This window comes from Pogona vitticeps, chromosome 13 (assembly GCF_051106095.1).
Source record: "Pogona vitticeps strain Pit_001003342236 chromosome 13, PviZW2.1, whole genome shotgun sequence".
Lineage (NCBI taxonomy): Eukaryota > Metazoa > Chordata > Lepidosauria > Squamata > Agamidae > Pogona > Pogona vitticeps.
Genome location: NC_135795.1, coordinates 20,861,207 through 20,877,900, shown reverse-complemented (window position 1 = coordinate 20,877,900; position 16,694 = coordinate 20,861,207). Strand labels below are relative to the sequence as shown.

Genomic DNA, 16,694 nt, shown 5'->3' with positions numbered 1-16,694 from the left:
CAGAATTAAGGAAAAGACTCAAGGGTTCAAAAGCGGAAAAATGCAGCTTCTGAAATTTCAAATAGGCTTCTTCACTGCAAGGGACCTCACCTTGACTTGCATCCAACATCATTTACCGTCCCGCTTGGAACAAGCCACAAGATGCATCAGGAGGGCCCTCCGTTTTCACAACCTCGGCTGGAAAGCAAGAGGCTCTTTCTCACGGCTGCTCCGAAATCCAGGGACTTGCTTTGGGGCACGGAGGTTCATCGGGGACCTCGTCACTCCAGGGTTCCCCGAGAGTAGTGGCTTTCAAAAATAAACTTTCAGAAGTTGTGCTAATAACCACTGATAGATCTCACCCTCCATGAATTTATTCAATCGGTTGGGGAAGCCAATGAGTCTAACGTCTGGTGGCGGTGAGTCCCACAGGCCAATTATACGCTGCATGAAGGAGCGTTTCTTCCCCTTTAATCTGTCCTTGACTTTTCTAACCATCAGTTTTGACCGATGCCATTAGCAAGAAAAATGTCACATGAAATGGAAGGAGGGAGGGAGGGGTGGGTGGCGAAAGAAGCCAATTGGGGGGCTGGACTCAAATATGGGTCTTTTCCAGCTCTGCAGTTGTCAGATTATATCCTATATAACCCACTTGTGTTTATCAACCATGCCGATTTAGCAAGGAGAGAGCTGCTGTTTACCAGCCAGTTATTGGGATAGCAAAACTCATGCATGGGCTTGCCAACATTTTTTTTAAAAAGGCTCCTGTGCTTCTAATCCAAGCAACGGTTAACATTCATCTCTCTAGAAACATCGCTTCTCGATTCCTTGAGGTACAGGCAAAGGGGGCAGAAACAGGCCAGCCACCTTCCTTCAGGGCTCCTCACGCGAAAGAGAATGGGATTCGGTCTCCTCACCCCGCGGGGCAAGAGCAATATCCCGAATGCTTCCCTTCGAGGCAACGAGGCCTCCAGTCAACCTGCCAAAGCAGCAGGCTGAAAAGAAGCGCAGGAAAAAAATGACCACCGGCCACCATTTCAGGCCTGGATGGGTTCGTTCTTCCTTGCTCTGTCTCGCACACAAAGCAGTTTTTGTCCAACCCCCCCCCATGGGGACGGACGGGGGGGCGCCAAGCAACTGGTTTCCTCGCCTGCTGCGCCCTTGGCCCAAGCGAGCCCTCCAATCCCAGCCCCGATTACTCATATCCACCTTCTTTTTATTTTTATTCTTTTTAAGCCTGGATTTCGCTCTGTCGGTCCCCCAGTTTGATCGTTCTCACGGTTTTTAAAACCAACCAAAGCTGCAAACGGGAAGGCAGGAGGTCGCAGGTAAAAGAGGCAGAACCCGAGCCAGTATTTTGTTGAACGATCGCTCCACAATCTTCTGCTGCCGGGAGGCTGCAGTCGCAAAACAACAACAACAACAACAACAGCAACAACAACAACCACCCTAACTTTCCCAGGCTTTGCAAAGAATTATTTTCCCAGAAGCGGCGATCGGAAGGTGGAGGCCTGAGTTTTAAAAGATTACCTCCTTACGCACACCCTTGGGTGCAAAAGTGGGCCCGAGAGTCAGCTTTCCAGAAAAGCTAAATTCTCCGTTCAAAACCCCACCTGTACAAATCAAGTTTCTAGTTCTCATGGATATATTTAAAGGCTGTTGAGAGAGGGGAGACTGTCAAATCATCTCTGATGGGGAGAACTGCTAGGCAGAGGCAGTTAAAGGGGGGGGGGAAACAACCCTAACTTGGCTTTTTTTCACCCTAACAAAAATCACACACAAAGGAATGTTAGAAGCCAAAGAACCATGCAGAGAGAAATACAGACAGAGGATCCGCTCCGCTTGCAGTGATTTGCCCAAGATTTGCTTGTCTCTGGAATAATTTGGCTTCTTTTGGGTGCCTTTCCCCCACCCCCACCCCCACCCCGCTCTGCAGGAGTGTTTGAGGGTTTTTTCAGTGTCTATATTGCTCGGTCAGCCCTCCCCTCCCAGCTTTACTTCCAGGCCTTAAAAAACTATCGCTTTTGTTTTCCACCTCGCTGGCGATGACCTAGTTTGAACAAACGGGGCTAGCTGGGTCCCCTGCGAGCTGCGGGGCAGAGAGATCTCAAAGCCACGACCGCCCCCCCCCCCCCGTGCACAGAAAGAGGAGGACGGGAGGGCTCCCATCCGCTGCAGATTTTGGGGGATGCGTTTTGGATGGCCTCCCTTTCCCCTTCCTGTTTGGACCCCTCTTAAAAGCTGTGCAAAAAAAGGCATGCAAAAATGAGAGAGGGATTTCAGGAAGCGAGGGCAAACCACACCGGAGTCCTGAAATCCTATCGGAGTGATCACAAAACCCAGAATTTATTTTCCTAAACTTTGCCACCATTGCATCACCCAGGCTTCTCACGGAACACAGCATCTTACAGAGACAAACAGACACCTCCTCTGAAAGCATCTGCCCTGCACAGCAAAAAATTGACGTGTACCCTGCACAGAATTTTTTTTCTCCACACCCAACTACCGCAATCAGACTGGAGGGAACAGACTCCAAATCATGCAGAGAAGCAGCAGGCTCCCTCCTCTGCCGGCGTGCTTGCTTTGGCATTCTGAAACCTTTTATGAACTGCAGATTTTTTCCGACACACTTCCACACCGCGGCCTCTCTATAAGCGGCTTTCTGTCCTTCCAAGAAACACACACAAATTCTGGCTTAACAAGACCTACGTACCATTGTACCAACAAAAAAACAATACAAGTTTTAGGGGCCCTTTGGAAACGGACCGTTTTTAACCCAGGCCACCTCCGCTGTATCCTTGTTTGCACCCAAGGCTTCGTACCCCACACTTACTCCCCAATGGGGTAAAGTTGTGTGAACTTTTCTTTTTTAAAAAAAAAAAAAGGGGGTGTGTGTATTGAACGGCACAGTTTTTGGACACAGGAACCAGCAGAAAGAAGAGGGAGTCACGAGGCATAATTTTTGCAAGCCGCCCAGAGACTTTTGGGTAGAGTGGGGTATAAGTTAAATAAATAAAACAAACAAATAAAGGCTGTAAACTCTCCTTCCTGCTCTGCCCATCAGCACTGGGCTGGGATTAGCCGCCCGACAGGCCGCTCCGAGCTGCAATTAGACTCTGGCTCTTTAAGCACAGACAATGTAGATAACCAGGCGCTTTTCGTTCACGAGTGCTGGAATTTTTCCCATGGGTCCCTCTCTGAGAATTCCCCTAGAGTAAAATGGGTTGCTTCATTGCGAAAGGGCTGTTAGCAGAGTTTGCGACTGGCATTCCCGAAGCCTGGGTTCACCTCAATGACTCAGTCATAACAGTCAATAGGTGATTTCAAACCAGTCACCCACTGGCCCTACCTCGCAGGGCTGTCAGCGGGATAATAAAGCAGAGAGAATCGTGTCAGCGGCCTGGAGCCTAAGGAGAAGAAAAAGGACATGTCCAATCTTATTTTTGGAAGATGTTTGCCGGATTGTTACAGACTCCCACTCTTGAGCTGCAAAATTCCAGGAGATGCAGTCCAGTGAGTGGATTTTCCAAGCCTTTGTGAAGGAAAAGGAGGGAAAGGCCAACCCAGTCAAGGTCCTCTTTTTCCCTCCGGGGAGGAACGCCGTTTTGCCAAACTTGGATGCAGAAAAATGGCCGCCGGGGCCAATGCGGCCACCGTGCTCGCTGCAGCTTCTAAAACTCTGCAGAGAGAAAGCATGCAAGATTCTTAGCATGCAAAAAAAAAAGAGAGGGTTGTTTGGAAGGCACCCCCAAAAGTTGGCAGGGGGCCAAAACTGCAGGCAGGATCGCCCTCAAGAGCCCCTCTGCAGCAGAAAATCTATGAATCGCTGGCAAGCCTGCAGGGAGACGCAGGAAATGCAGCCGCTTCGAAGAGAAGCCAGCTAAGAGATAGATGCAAGCAAAAGTAGCAAAGATTCCCCCCCCCCCATATTACTTGCATTTCTTTTTTCTTTTCTTTAGTTTAATCAGCAAAATATTACTTGCATTTCTTGACTCCCACAATAAAATGCCAAGGTTAAACGGGCTTCGCTTCATCCGCTCTTCCTCAGATGACTGCACTAAAACACAAAATGTGTTTTTGCAACACAACTTGGTGGCAGGGACCATCCCCTAACAACAACGTTCTCCCGAACCCCAGCAAAGCACAGACCTCCTCCTCCTCAAAAATAAAGAGAGTCCCAAAATATGCCCCAGAAGAGACTTTTGTGAAAAGAGAGGGAAAGAGAGGGAAAAGACGAGAAACAAAGCTAGCCAAGAGTGGGCTTTTCAAATCATGGAATCAGAGATGGAAGGTCGCCCCCAACGGCCCGTGAGTTGAATTTCTGATTCGCCTGGAAGAAAACTGGACTCACCCTAGGCGAGCAGGCGAATAATTTTTTTGTACAGCCTGCATTAGCCATAACCCCAACACCGAGGAAGCAAAGGGTAAAATGAGAAACACAAAATAGTATGTGATTGGGATTCCTTTCTCTAAAACTGAAAATGAAGTTTATTTTTGTTCCACAGTTTTAAGCCCGCTGATCGATGTGTTTTCTACTCCATCAGAGACACACTCGCCTGACATACACACAGGGACAGACAATAGGTGGTCTGCATTCTTCACCCATCAGGGAGAGAGGCAGGTTCTCCAATGAATGGAGGCGACAGTCACAGCATCCAGAAGATGTCAAGGGGGTCAACCGAACCGGGCTTATTCACCCAGACCCTGGGGAAGGGACTTTGTAACACAACGACAATCCGAAAGACACCAGAGCCTGGTATTGCCTGGGTGGGGGGCTTTAAGGAATCTCCTTCAAGGTCCTCAGGCCCAAAACAACTCGTTCTGAAACGGTCAAGGAATGAAAATTAGGCTTCTTTGACCAAGGGTAGGGTTTCCGTCTTTGGGGGGGTGGCAAAAATGCCCCCAGGCTCGGCACAGGGTCTGTGGGTCCCCGTAGGACCCGCTGCGGGTCTCCTGCAGAGAGGAAGGCATCTCTCCAGAATCAAAGTTCCTCCTTAGGACCAAAAGCTCAGTGGACGAATCCTGTGCTTTCCAACTGAGGCACCACCTCTCTCCAAAAAAAAGGAAGATTCTAGTCCTCATGGTTCAGAATAAAACCCAGTCTAAGAATCCCCACCCTCTATTGTTTGCTCAACCAGCCTTGCATCCCCCCCCCAAGCTCTGATCAGCAGCAGTTTCTCACAGTTTACAGGGAGAATTTTCTCCCAGCCCCGAAACAGATTAAAGCCAAAACTTTGTGTGCGTGGAACAGGTGCTCTTCCTCAAAGCTTAAGAGTCTCTCCTTTAGGAGTCAGGGTCCAATTTTGGGATCCCCTCCCCAAAATACACAAACACCGCAATGAGAAAGCCAGCTGGTCGGCGTCCAACCCCTTTCGACCCCCCCTCAAAGGCCGCTCGAGAAAGGCAAGCCAGGGAAACCAGAATACCAGCCGCGCAGAGGTCAAAGTCATTCCCTCATTTCAATTTCCTGGAAAATGAATCCAGATTAATTGGGAACATATTTATGCCTACGGGGAAGGGAACCGGCTGGGGCGGAGAAGCATCATCAGCCAAGCACAGCATGCTCGGCCGGGGGGGGGGGCAGGGAGGGGAGACCTTCTCCTGGCGATCAATACGAGTCCACTCATGCCGTGGGGGGTGCAATGGCGTTAGCACGCCTCCCCAGGGGTTGACATTTTACAACAAGGTCATACAGCTGCCCGAAAGAGGCAGGAAAAGACAGGAAACCTCAAACAGCCAAGCCGAACCTTGGATTCGAAAAAATCCCGACCCGTCGTAAGCACACACCTTTAGTGTGATTTCCGCCAGGCCCAACACAGGTGCCCCGCTACTTTTGCAAAGCAAACGCCACCCAGACATAAAAATGGACATGCTTTCCTGCAAGGCAAGAGGGCATTACTGTATAGGGATCTTGACCCTCGGACCTTAAGAGCTAAGTGGTGGCTTTTTTTGCCCCTCTGCCTCTCCCTAAGGCTCGGTTACTAGGCTGAAGAACTTCAAGTTGAAGTATTTCTGATCCATCCCCTTTTGCCCTCCCCTCCGCAAACAGAAGACCAACCCAAAAAAATCTCTCCGAAATTGAATGCAACCGTTGGGCTGAAATGGAAGTGTCTGGGAGTTTCCGGGCATCCATCAAGGCTTCAAGACCGTCTGACTGCAAACCCTCGCTCAATTCTAAACTGTAGTACCCTAAAGGCATCCTTGCTCAGAGCAACCGACCTCACAGGGCTGTCGTGAGGAGACGACTACGGAAAGCACAGAGGCCCCTCTGATCGTTTGAAGTGGGAGCGCAGGAGTGGCGCGCAGCCCAGAAACAATGCATGAAATCATCTTATAGCTCGGTCAGGTTGGACACGGAGTCGGGCATTTCTAGTTTCAAAAAATCTCCGGTCCCGGGCAGAGAAAAAGAATCTTTTTGCATGATTTTTCCCCCCTCTCTTTTTACACCAGAGATGCCGGGGAGATCAAAACCACGGCCTTTGCGTGCAAAACCCACATCCTCCCGCTGAGCCACTTGCAAACAAACAAAGCTGACAGGACACCTCCAGAGACTCTGTGCCCCGACCTTGATTTACTAGAAGCGAGAGAGGCCGAGAGTCTCTCTCGTTCTTTGGCGGCTGGTTGCTAGATCGGCTGGGGAGGGCGAAACAGGGTTGCCGTGGCCTCCGGGCTTGCATCCGAACGAGAGCAAATCCATCCAAGGGCGGTGAGCCCCAGACGGCCACCCCGGCCCGAAGCGATAAGAGCGTTTTCAGCTGCTCCCGATGGCCCCAAAATGACAAGTTTGTGAGCGAAGAGGTGGCAGGAAATGTAAAGCGACAATCACACACACACACACACACACACACACACACACACACAGAGAGGTGGTGGAGAGGCGAATCTACACATCTCCGACAAAATAAGCAATGCACAAGGGCTACATCCAGGCTGCCCCCAATGAGGGCTCAATGCAAGCAGATTTGAGCATAAACAAACAAACAAACAAACAAACAAATAAATAAATTCGCTCCTCCTCCCGGGTACACGTCAAGGCCAAGGCAGATGGGGTGGGAGAAGAAGCAGAAAAATGGGGGGGGGGCAAAATGTCTAGAACCCCCTTTCAGAAAGAAAATATTCCAACCGAAAAACCTTCCACAAAACGATGCGGTTTGTCTCAAGGACATTTCACGAACGTTTTGCCTTGGTGGCGGCCAGAACAAGCCTAAACACGGAGACGTCCTACGAAATCTTCACTGTCTTCAAGGCCATTCCGGCAAGGCTGCATTCGGTCAAAGCACGTCCGATAAAGAACTTTTGCTTTTCTTTTTTGGAAGGCAGCTCTTTGCAGGAGTAAGGCTTCCTCAAAAGGGGCACCTTTCCGATATTCTTGATGACAACGGCCATCATTTCCAGGCAACAGAGCTAAGGCTGAGGGAACACAACACTGAGTGATCCGAATCTCTCTCTCTCTCTCTGTCCCACAATCCTCCCCCTTTCTCTTTCTTGGTTTATCCAAAACTTTGCTTACATGAAACCAAAGCATGTCGGTATACCGGGCTCCAAACTTCAGCAAACTTACTCAGGAGAAAGTAAGTGGCCCCCAAAAGACAATGTCTGGCCCCATCTAATTGAGATTGCCAGGCAACCCACTTCGAACGCCGGCCAAAACATTCTGACTTTATGTGTCATGCGATACACGATGCATTTCATGTTGGGACAGAAGCGAAACAGATAAAGTTTTCATCCTTAGGCCAGCGTTGCATACATTTCCATGTCTAATCAAGTTTCCATCCTCTCTCTTGCCTCTACGGTGGCTTCGGTATGTCCCAGTATTTTAGATTCTCAGCCAGTACAGAAACACAGCGTTTTCCTGTTAGGACATGCATACAGCCTGAAAAAAAATAGACTGTTTTTGGGGTGCAACTTTTTGATATGCCCTGGCCAAAAGAGATAAAGGGGAAACAGAGAAAATTATCTGCAGGGAAAAAAGACGCAAACTTCTTACACACAATTATTATTTTTTTGGCGTTACCCTGTCCAAACCACGAGGGCTTCTGGGGATCATGAAATGCTTTATTCGAGAAGCAGAGTCAGGTTTGGGACAATACATCCCAGAATTCCACCAGCCGTATGGTGAAGACTCCTGTCGGGCTCCCAAGTTTACCTATTCTACGCATTCTGTTGTTGCCGTCACATGCTGTCAAGTCAGAACGGACTTATAGCAGCCGTAAAAGGGCTTTCAAGGTAAGGGAGATCATTAAGGACAGGTTTCACCCGTTCCACAACCCCAGTGAGCTTCCGTGGCTGAGTGGGGATTCGAACCCAGGCCTCCTGAGTCCCCATCCATCACTCTCTCCAATACACCAACCACTAGGCATTTGAGCAACGCAATCAAAGTAGTAGTACCTGCCCTTAGTTTTGGAACGGTCATTTGGTTTGCCTACACCTGCTACTTTTACCAGTTACATTTTTAGGGCATGTTTTTTTTTTTTTAAGGTTCAGTTTTTTTCCAGCCCCTCTTCCAGGTGATTTCTTCTCCAACTTAAAAGTAACAAAACAAAACTAAGGAGTATCCAGCAAAGTGGCAAACAAGGCAGGAACAATGGATTCCCCTCCATTAAAAAAAAATACAGTATGTCAAAACAAAAGCTGCCTCTTTCACTTCGCAACGGGGGGGGGGGGGGTCTTCACAAATCCTGCTGAAAACAGATTTCTCAAATGCTGGTGACAGGTTTCGCCTGGGTCCGGATCCAGACCTTTGTGCCGCACCCAGCGCCTCATGTCCATCTGGATCCATGCACTCTGCTCGCATCTTTGCATGTTGGGGGCAGGAGAGAAGGAGGGAGGGAAAGGCACCGGGCGACCTTGACCAAAAAGGGTGTGTCCTCTCTAGGCAGTAACCATCATCATCATCCCCACCAACGGTCACAAAACAAGCCACTGATTCATTAGCAGCCGTTCTGCTGGCCAGCACATAGGAACATTCCCCGTTATATTTTCAAGGCATCGTTTAAAAATATATATATATAATAAAATCACAGGAGGTGGTTTTATTTTACTGGCCGCTACAGTTCAAATTAAAACGGACTCTCCATAAATAAATTTCTTTTGGTTGTAAGCCTGGCAGGCAGATTTATTGCAATTAGCGCTGGACATTCTGGTAAAGTCGTCCTGCCTGAGTGTGAGATCCTCATGAGGATTAAGGTAGTTCCCACAGCATCTGGAAAAAAAACAAGGCTGTAGTCCTCATGAAGGCAGAAAGAAAGAGAGAGAGACAGTAGAAGCTTTTCATTCCTTGCAAGCTTGCAAGAGGAGAAACAAAAAAGTCTTTTGAAATTAGTATTTCCATATTACATAATTTTAGTGATTTTTGGCCTGTATTACAGAGAGATGAATTAGAAGGTGCCTGGGGGGGAAGGAGGGGAGGTGTCACTTCAACTATCTGAACTACTAAGGCTGCCTGAAGGATTTTCAAAAAAGTAACTTGGCTAGATTCTGGACAATAGCTCATGGCCTTGCATGTGGTTTGTACCTTAGAAGATTTCCTTCGTTTCCTTTCAAAGCCACCCAGGCGGCCAGCCAGCACGAAATCCTGGGGCAGGGAGTTCCACAGATTAACGACACACCACATTGAGATGTCTTATTTCTCTGAACTCTCTCCCTGTTCTGCTTCAGCGTAAGCCTGCCTGTTCTGCTATTAAGGGAGATGCGGAAATCGCTTCTCTCTCTGTGCTCTGCCTGGCCGGCCGGCGCTTTCCTGAGCACCAGAAAGTTGTGGGTGGCAGGGAGTTCCACCAACCCATTACGAGCTCTGTGAAACCTTGAACCTCTGCCCCTCGCCGGGCATGAACAGAAGCGACAAAGGAATGAGAGAAGATGTTCCCCTGCTCCCAAAATTTCCAATTTAAGATCCAACATAGTTACGGGTTTCAGAAATCTGACAACCGAGTATATACAGTAAACGCTTTTGCACGCAGCAGCTATTTATTCTGTTTTGCACGCTTGCAGCAAAGGCTAAAACTGCCCGGGGATTCTGCATATATGCCGGTGGTGGTGGTGGAGGACACAGTCCAGCCTCTGTGTGTCCCCCCCCCCCCGCCACGTAGAAAAAGCCAGTAAGATAGATAAGGATTTTTACACTTTCAGGACACGGCCACCATTTATGTACCAAGGGCTGTATTTTTAGCTGCCTCAGCTGTTTCGTGCCCTGCCCTGCTGGGAATTGGGGAATGTGCACAAACACACACACACACGCACACTGCCTTAAGAACTCTCTGAGCCTCTGTTCTTAAGCCATTTCCCCTATTGTCTGCTCGGCTCACACATGTGCTGAACCGAAGCCAAGAGGGAGCTCCCAAGCCAGCTACAGCCGGGGCGGAGAGATGCTAACCCTCAAATATTTTATTTATTTATTTTTATTCTATTTATTTTATTAGATTTATACCCTGCCCATCTAGACCGAAGTTAAGGCTCCCTTACCTTCAGTTTAAATCTATATAAATGTGTTTGCCTCAAGTACCCCACCTACCCACTTTTCATAAAAAGAAAGACGCCCCTATGCCAGCCTTCCAGGCTCCCACGCAGGGACTTCCAAAGGAGCCGAACTACAACTCCCATGAGGCTGCCCTGGATGAGGGATGATGGGCGCCGTAGTCCAGCTGGCCCGCAACATGGCAAAAAAAGCTGAACAAAACTCCCGCATGCCTGAGATGTAAGAGTCGGTTTCATTTGGGTCCCTCTGTTTCCTCCCCGCTTGTATGTTAAGTCACGTCAGGGTTGCCATAAATCAGAACTGACTTGAGGGCACACTGTAATTATTATTATTGTGACTCAAGACATGTAGAGCCACCTTCGTGGCATTCTGTTTATACTCTATAGGGGAGTGCACCTCTTTGGAAAAATTAGACTAGGATATAAAGCATCATCTAAAAAACAGAGGCGGCCTTCCTGCTTCCGAAGAATGTTTTGATTCCTGTCAATTAAGGGAGGTTAATTATATGGAGGCAATTAATGCAAATTTCCCCCTTTGTTATGTAAATAGCAACTGTGGGAGAATCCGAAGTACAGTGTGCATGGAAAGTGGGGTGTGTTAAATAAAGAGGAATTTAATTTAGGATCTCTTCTCTTTGCTGAGGCCCTGATTTTTTAAAGAAGCTTACTTTTTCCATCCACACCCAACTTTGACTTGAAACTTATTTGATATTAATGTTTATCTTACTATATTTGATTAGGACCATCAAAGCAACATGAAATGATTTTTTTAAAAATACACTTTTCCAAATAAAGTGGTGCCTCGCTTAACGAGCACACCGTTTAACGACGAATCCGCATAGCGATGCGGATTTTGCGATCGTTTTTACGATCGCATTGCAATGTTTTCTATGGCCAAAAATCGCATTGCGATGATCGGTAAGTGTTTCGCTTACCAATCTTCACACTGCGATGTTTTTTTCAACAGCTGATCGGCGGTTTCAAAATGGCCGCCGGACGCCCAAAATGGCCACTACAAGTGTTTTCGCTATGGAGGAACTTCGCTGAACGGTGAGTTTGGGAGCCATAGCAACGCATTAAACCAAGTTTAATGCGTTCCTATGGCTTTTTCCGTCCCATTTAGCGATGTTTCTGCATAGCACCAATTAATCCGGAACGGATTAACATCGCTATGCAGGGCACCACTGTATATGGTTTTAGACATCTGCAGGTTTGCAATTCCAAATTTTTGTCATTTTGCCATTCCTGGTTCAGTGGTTCGTGACTGGTGATCTTATCCACGTTTGCGCGGAGACTTTTAACTGCTCTGGGCTCTTGGAAGAAAACGTGGGATAAAAAAAATCAAATGAAGGAGGAGAAGAATTTTAGAAAGTTTGTTTGTGTGCGTGCATGTGTGTTTGTGTGTGTTTGCAGAATATATATGGGAGCAGGATTAAATCTAAGACAGACGCTCTACGAGAGGGGACAGAGGGAATGTTCCATGCATTGCGCTGTGGGGGTTCACAACTCCATGGAGACTGCACATTCTTGCAGCAGCCAGAGGACAAGGCACAATGAAAAGAAGCCGTTTTGGCAAGCCGGATTCCTGCGAGCCTCCAAAATGCATCTATTCACACGCCTTCCAAAAAAGCAAGGCCGAGGGAGGAGAGGCAACCCCCTCCCCAGCCCCCGGGTTTGTAAAGAGAGGGTTCCCGTTGCTATGTGCCCACAAAGACTTCCCATCTTTGCTTTCCACTTCAAACAAAACACACACACACCATCCTCAGTAGACTGCGGCGAACTCTCAACCGCCAACCGACAAGACAAACTTTCTTGGACTTCGGGCATCCAGGCACAAAAAATCACCTGTGAGTGGGTTTACCCCAGCTGGTAATTTTCCTCTCCTTGCTAGGGAATATTTATGTTTCCACCTCTCAACCTCAGCTCAAGGCGACTTGCAAACAAAACTCAAAACCACTGCGAAATGGGACACGCAATAAAAACAGCCATGACGAGAAACCATGATCAAGGGGTTGTTGTTGCTTTTCCTTCACAAAGTAAGGTTGTCACAGCCTGCCAAGAGGTATTCTTAAGAACGGTCAAGGAAGCCTAGACGGAAACTTCCGGGCCTCTGGATTTCCTGTCCTACAACTCTCAACATCTTTGAGGATGGTCTACACGCCGATTGTCAAAACCCAACCCAATGGGAAGGAGAGAACTACCTTCCTGGCCCAGAGGATGATGTTTTTAAGCAGTCCTGAAAATATGAGAAGGTGACAGGGTGAGCCAAGAGAGAGAGAGAGAGATAAGGGTAGGTTTTCCACAACAGAGGGAATCTGGGTCTTCCCCGAGATTCACTGGAAGTGTCCAGAGATCCACCTGAGAGGCACTGGTGGATCCAGAAGGTCACCATCATAATCCGCCCACCCTCAAGATGCCTAAAAGGTCAACGTGTTCCCAAGACGTCGTCAAAAACAAGATGGCAGTCAAGAGCGGATTATCAACAAGGGTCATCTCAGGAAGCGGGGATGGGGTGACAGACACTCAACTAAACCCCATGAAACGTCACCTCAAGAGGAGCAGTTTCCTCAGGGAAAAGTCTTAATCACCTTCAGAAAGGTTGGCGCCCGTGGGAGCATCTTGTTCTTGGAAAGGTTACCTACGGGGACCACAGCCGCCAGAATATCTCAGAAAATACGGCCACTAGCCATGCTTTTAGGGGATTCTGGAGGTTGTGGCACAAAGAGAGTAACACCTCCAATGTTGGGTTACGCGTTCTGGTTTTACAAGCATCAGCAAAGAAACCGATGAAAGTCACTGAATATTTCTTTCAGACACAGCAAACCAGGCTGGCTATAGGCAAGGCCCATCCATTGCTTCCAACGGGCCTTTCTGAACAGTCTTCAAAGGCAGCCCCACGCGAGGCACATTGCAGTAGTCCAGGTTGAATTACAATGCGTTCGTCAGGGCCACGGATGACGAGCTACTCCACACCCCTGTCTGTCCCCACCTTCCTCAACGCCCAGCAATTACAACACTTCTCCCAAAGAAATAAAACACACACACGCACACATCCGACAGGTGGTGGCGGCCTCCACACCACGGGGGAGGTGATGAAAGGAAAAAGAGCTTCTCCTCCGACCTGAGCATGTCCATTTTAGCATGTCTTTTCCTTGCAGGTCAGGGTTAGGAATTGCAAGAGTTTTTTCTCCTCTTTTGCAAAAGGGCAAAATATACATTCTCATCCTGCCAGCCCAACAGTTTCACGCAAATGGGGTTAACTTGGCAGATCATGCAGAGGCCCAAAAGCAGTGGCTTTATCTCCTCAACGTGTAACCACGTGAAGCAGCAAATGGGTAGCTCTCGTCTTTTTCTAATGAGCCAGTAAGTCCTTCTATGCTTCCATCGGTGTATTTCTTAAAGAACCCAAGCGTTTGAGCACCATGACCTAGAGGCATGCAGCGTACACTGCACAAAATACCCCCAAATCAGCAAACACAAAGAACTTAATAGCCCCCAAATACCACATTCTGCCTGCTTCTCTCCTCCCCGGTTCAAGAGCGACACAAGCAGCTGAGCATTGAAGCCCAGGTGGCTTTTCAAGGCTGTCATTTTAAACCTGCACCTGAAATTTAAGACGGGCTGGAGGGGAAGGGCCACCGAAGGACACCTGTCGAGTCGGCTCCATCATCCTCTCTGTGGCACACACCCCTCGGGGTTCCCTCTCAAAATAGTTAACTGGGATCTGCCACAGAGGCTAGCACAGGGTCACAGTTACAAGCCGGTAAAACAAAACCACAGACAGGAACAAGCGGGGGGGGGGGGAACGTCCCTTTCAAACACGGCCTTGAAATTCGGTGAGAACCAAATTCAGTGGGAACCAGGAGAGGCAGACAAAACACCACCTGGACAGAGCCCGAATAAGCAGTTCTCGCTTCAGAAGTGGAGCAAGACAAGGCAAAGTTTAAGCCCAATGGCGACGTCTGAGGCAGAGTAGACCCATGGAGTGAACTGGTGACTCAAGATTTCGGTAAACAGCCTTGAATCATCAGATCTGTTCCTGCACTTTCCGTGGGGCGGTTTTAGGCTTCAAGATTTGCCATTTTCCCTTTTTTTTAAACGTTAGCCTAACAAAAGGACGTGGGTAGGCGGAAATCTGGCGACAACTTTACGACTAACAGCCTCATTTTACCCCGAGCTTTCCCAGATAAAATCCACTTCCTCAGACACAAGAGGTTTTCACCTAGGTTTCAACTGGTTCAACAGAAATTCATTTATTTTTATTTTTGCCTTGACTGCATTGGAAGTCTAGTTTTTAACCCACTGAGGTCACGCCTTCTTTCGAAAATGCTGGGCAAGCGTCTGGGACAGTCTTAAGTCTCGAAACACAGAATATAAACACCAAGGTGGGAGCTACAGAAAACTTACTTTTTAAGTCCCAGAATACCGGCTTGTGGAGTTACAGGAGCGGAGAGGGCAAAAACTGCATTTTCTAAGGGCTCATCTACACAGAACACGGGGACTTCAGAAACTAAACCCAGGGTTATTTTTTTTTTCCTTCTGCTCCACGGAGGACCAGAAATGCCAAAGGGTACCAGAAGATCGTGAGAAAGAGGGGAAACGGCCACTTTCATGCCAGGCTCTGGAGAAACCCCAAAAAGCAGCACGAGGGGAGAAATGCTAAGGTACTTCCTGCCCTATTGACCAGCTCTAATCCTGGGAACAGGAAGGGTTCTCTTCTTCGGGAGACAAGGGGCTCTGGCAGGGTGCGGGAAGGACAAAAGAGAACAAATCGTACACCTCTCCAACAACATTACGGTTTTGCATACGTCAAAGGAAGGAAAACTGCCTCTTTCGAGCCACTGGCCGGATCTAGCTGAGCATCGTTCATCGTGACCAGTGAGGCACTCCGTCAGAGCAAGGCTTCTGGCACTGCTGGGTGGCTCAGGGGTTGGGAAGATTGGGGGTTCGATTCCCCCCCTCGGTGCCTCTTTGACGGGGGCTGGACTGGATGACCTGTGCGGTCCCTTCCAGCTCTGTAGTCCCAAGGTTGCTTATTTATCTATTTATTTATCCTGCTTGATTCTTCCTATGAGAGATGCCAGGAAGAGAGCCTCTTCTGCCAGAGATGCACGCAAACGCCTGGGGTCCCAGCCGTGTACAAGAAAAAACCCACACCCTTGGTCGAGAAGAAGGGTGTCATCACAGTTTCAAGCACCAGACAACACCCCGGGGGCCTCTTCAATAATCAAATGCACAACAGGCTGGGGACAAAGCAGAGAAGGAACAAACAGAGACAGGGGGTAAGAGAGCAAGCCTGGTGTGGTGGCTGAGAGCTAATCTCTAAGAGCAGGGCAGAAGGTTCTGAGTTCAAATCCTCCCGCTTTTGCAAACAGACTGGATTTCTCCATGCAGCGAAACCAAACATGTCCTCCTCCCCCCCCATCTCTGCAGTACAGAGATTAAGAGGACCAGAAATCTTAGTCACCAGAAACACGGTATACAACACAGGGGGGCAAAAAAAGGATCAACTCCATTTAAAATGAAAACGTCCACTTAGGGATTCTTACAGAAATTTGGTGACTGGGCCGATTCTTCAGCAAATTTATCATTATTGTTCTAACAAAATAACAATAACAATAACAATAACAATAACAATAACAATAACAATAACAATAACAATAACAACAACAACAACAACAACAACAACAACAACAACAACAACAACAACAACAACAATTGACTCAAAAGTTCTTTGGGAAAAAGGTTCAAGTTATGCTCAGTTTCTCCCTATACGCTTCTTGTGGAGCTGGCCCTTACCTTTCCTTTTGGCCCCAGCCACTCATGTGAGTATTTTCTGCAGCCACGCTCAAAAGGATACATCTTCACCGCTCCGGATTTGGTGCCGATGGCCATGATCCGTAGCTTGGGGTCGAAGGCCAAGGAGCTGGGCTGGTTAGGAAATCCATGTTCAACAGTCTGGAAGAAAAAGAGAGAGAGACGCTCATTCCCATTGCACCGAAGTTCTTAAAGCCAAGTTTCTCCGGCCTGGAGAGGAGGCGGCGAGGCTCAAAAGCAGCAGTCAAGTTTACGGCTATGCCAGACACACAAACACACACCCCGAGCTAATGTTTTGGACTACAGCATCCATCAGCCCCAGCTAACATGGCTAAGGGTGATGGATCAAGGGGGCTGGAACTAAAAAAAACAAAAAACCCAACAGGTCAGGTTATGCTTTCCAAGGTGGTTTTCAACCTCAGTTG

General features: G+C 48.2%; 1 protein-coding gene across 4 annotated transcripts in view; it reads right to left on the bottom strand.

Moving 5' to 3' along the window:
* The window catches only part of LLGL1 (LLGL scribble cell polarity complex component 1), a 50,197-nt gene that overhangs the window by 19,473 nt on the left and 14,030 nt on the right, over positions 1-16,694 (bottom strand). For 2 of the 4 annotated variants that reach the window (XM_072982479.2, XM_072982480.2), the window contains exon 2: positions 16,313-16,410. In XM_072982479.2, coding sequence (XP_072838580.2) covers positions 16,313-16,410 — 98 coding nt within the window. Of the gene's footprint in view, positions 1-90; positions 16,414-16,694 lie in introns of those variants that run through there. The other 2 variants (XM_078381333.1, XM_072982481.2) reach the window with 2 other exon arrangements.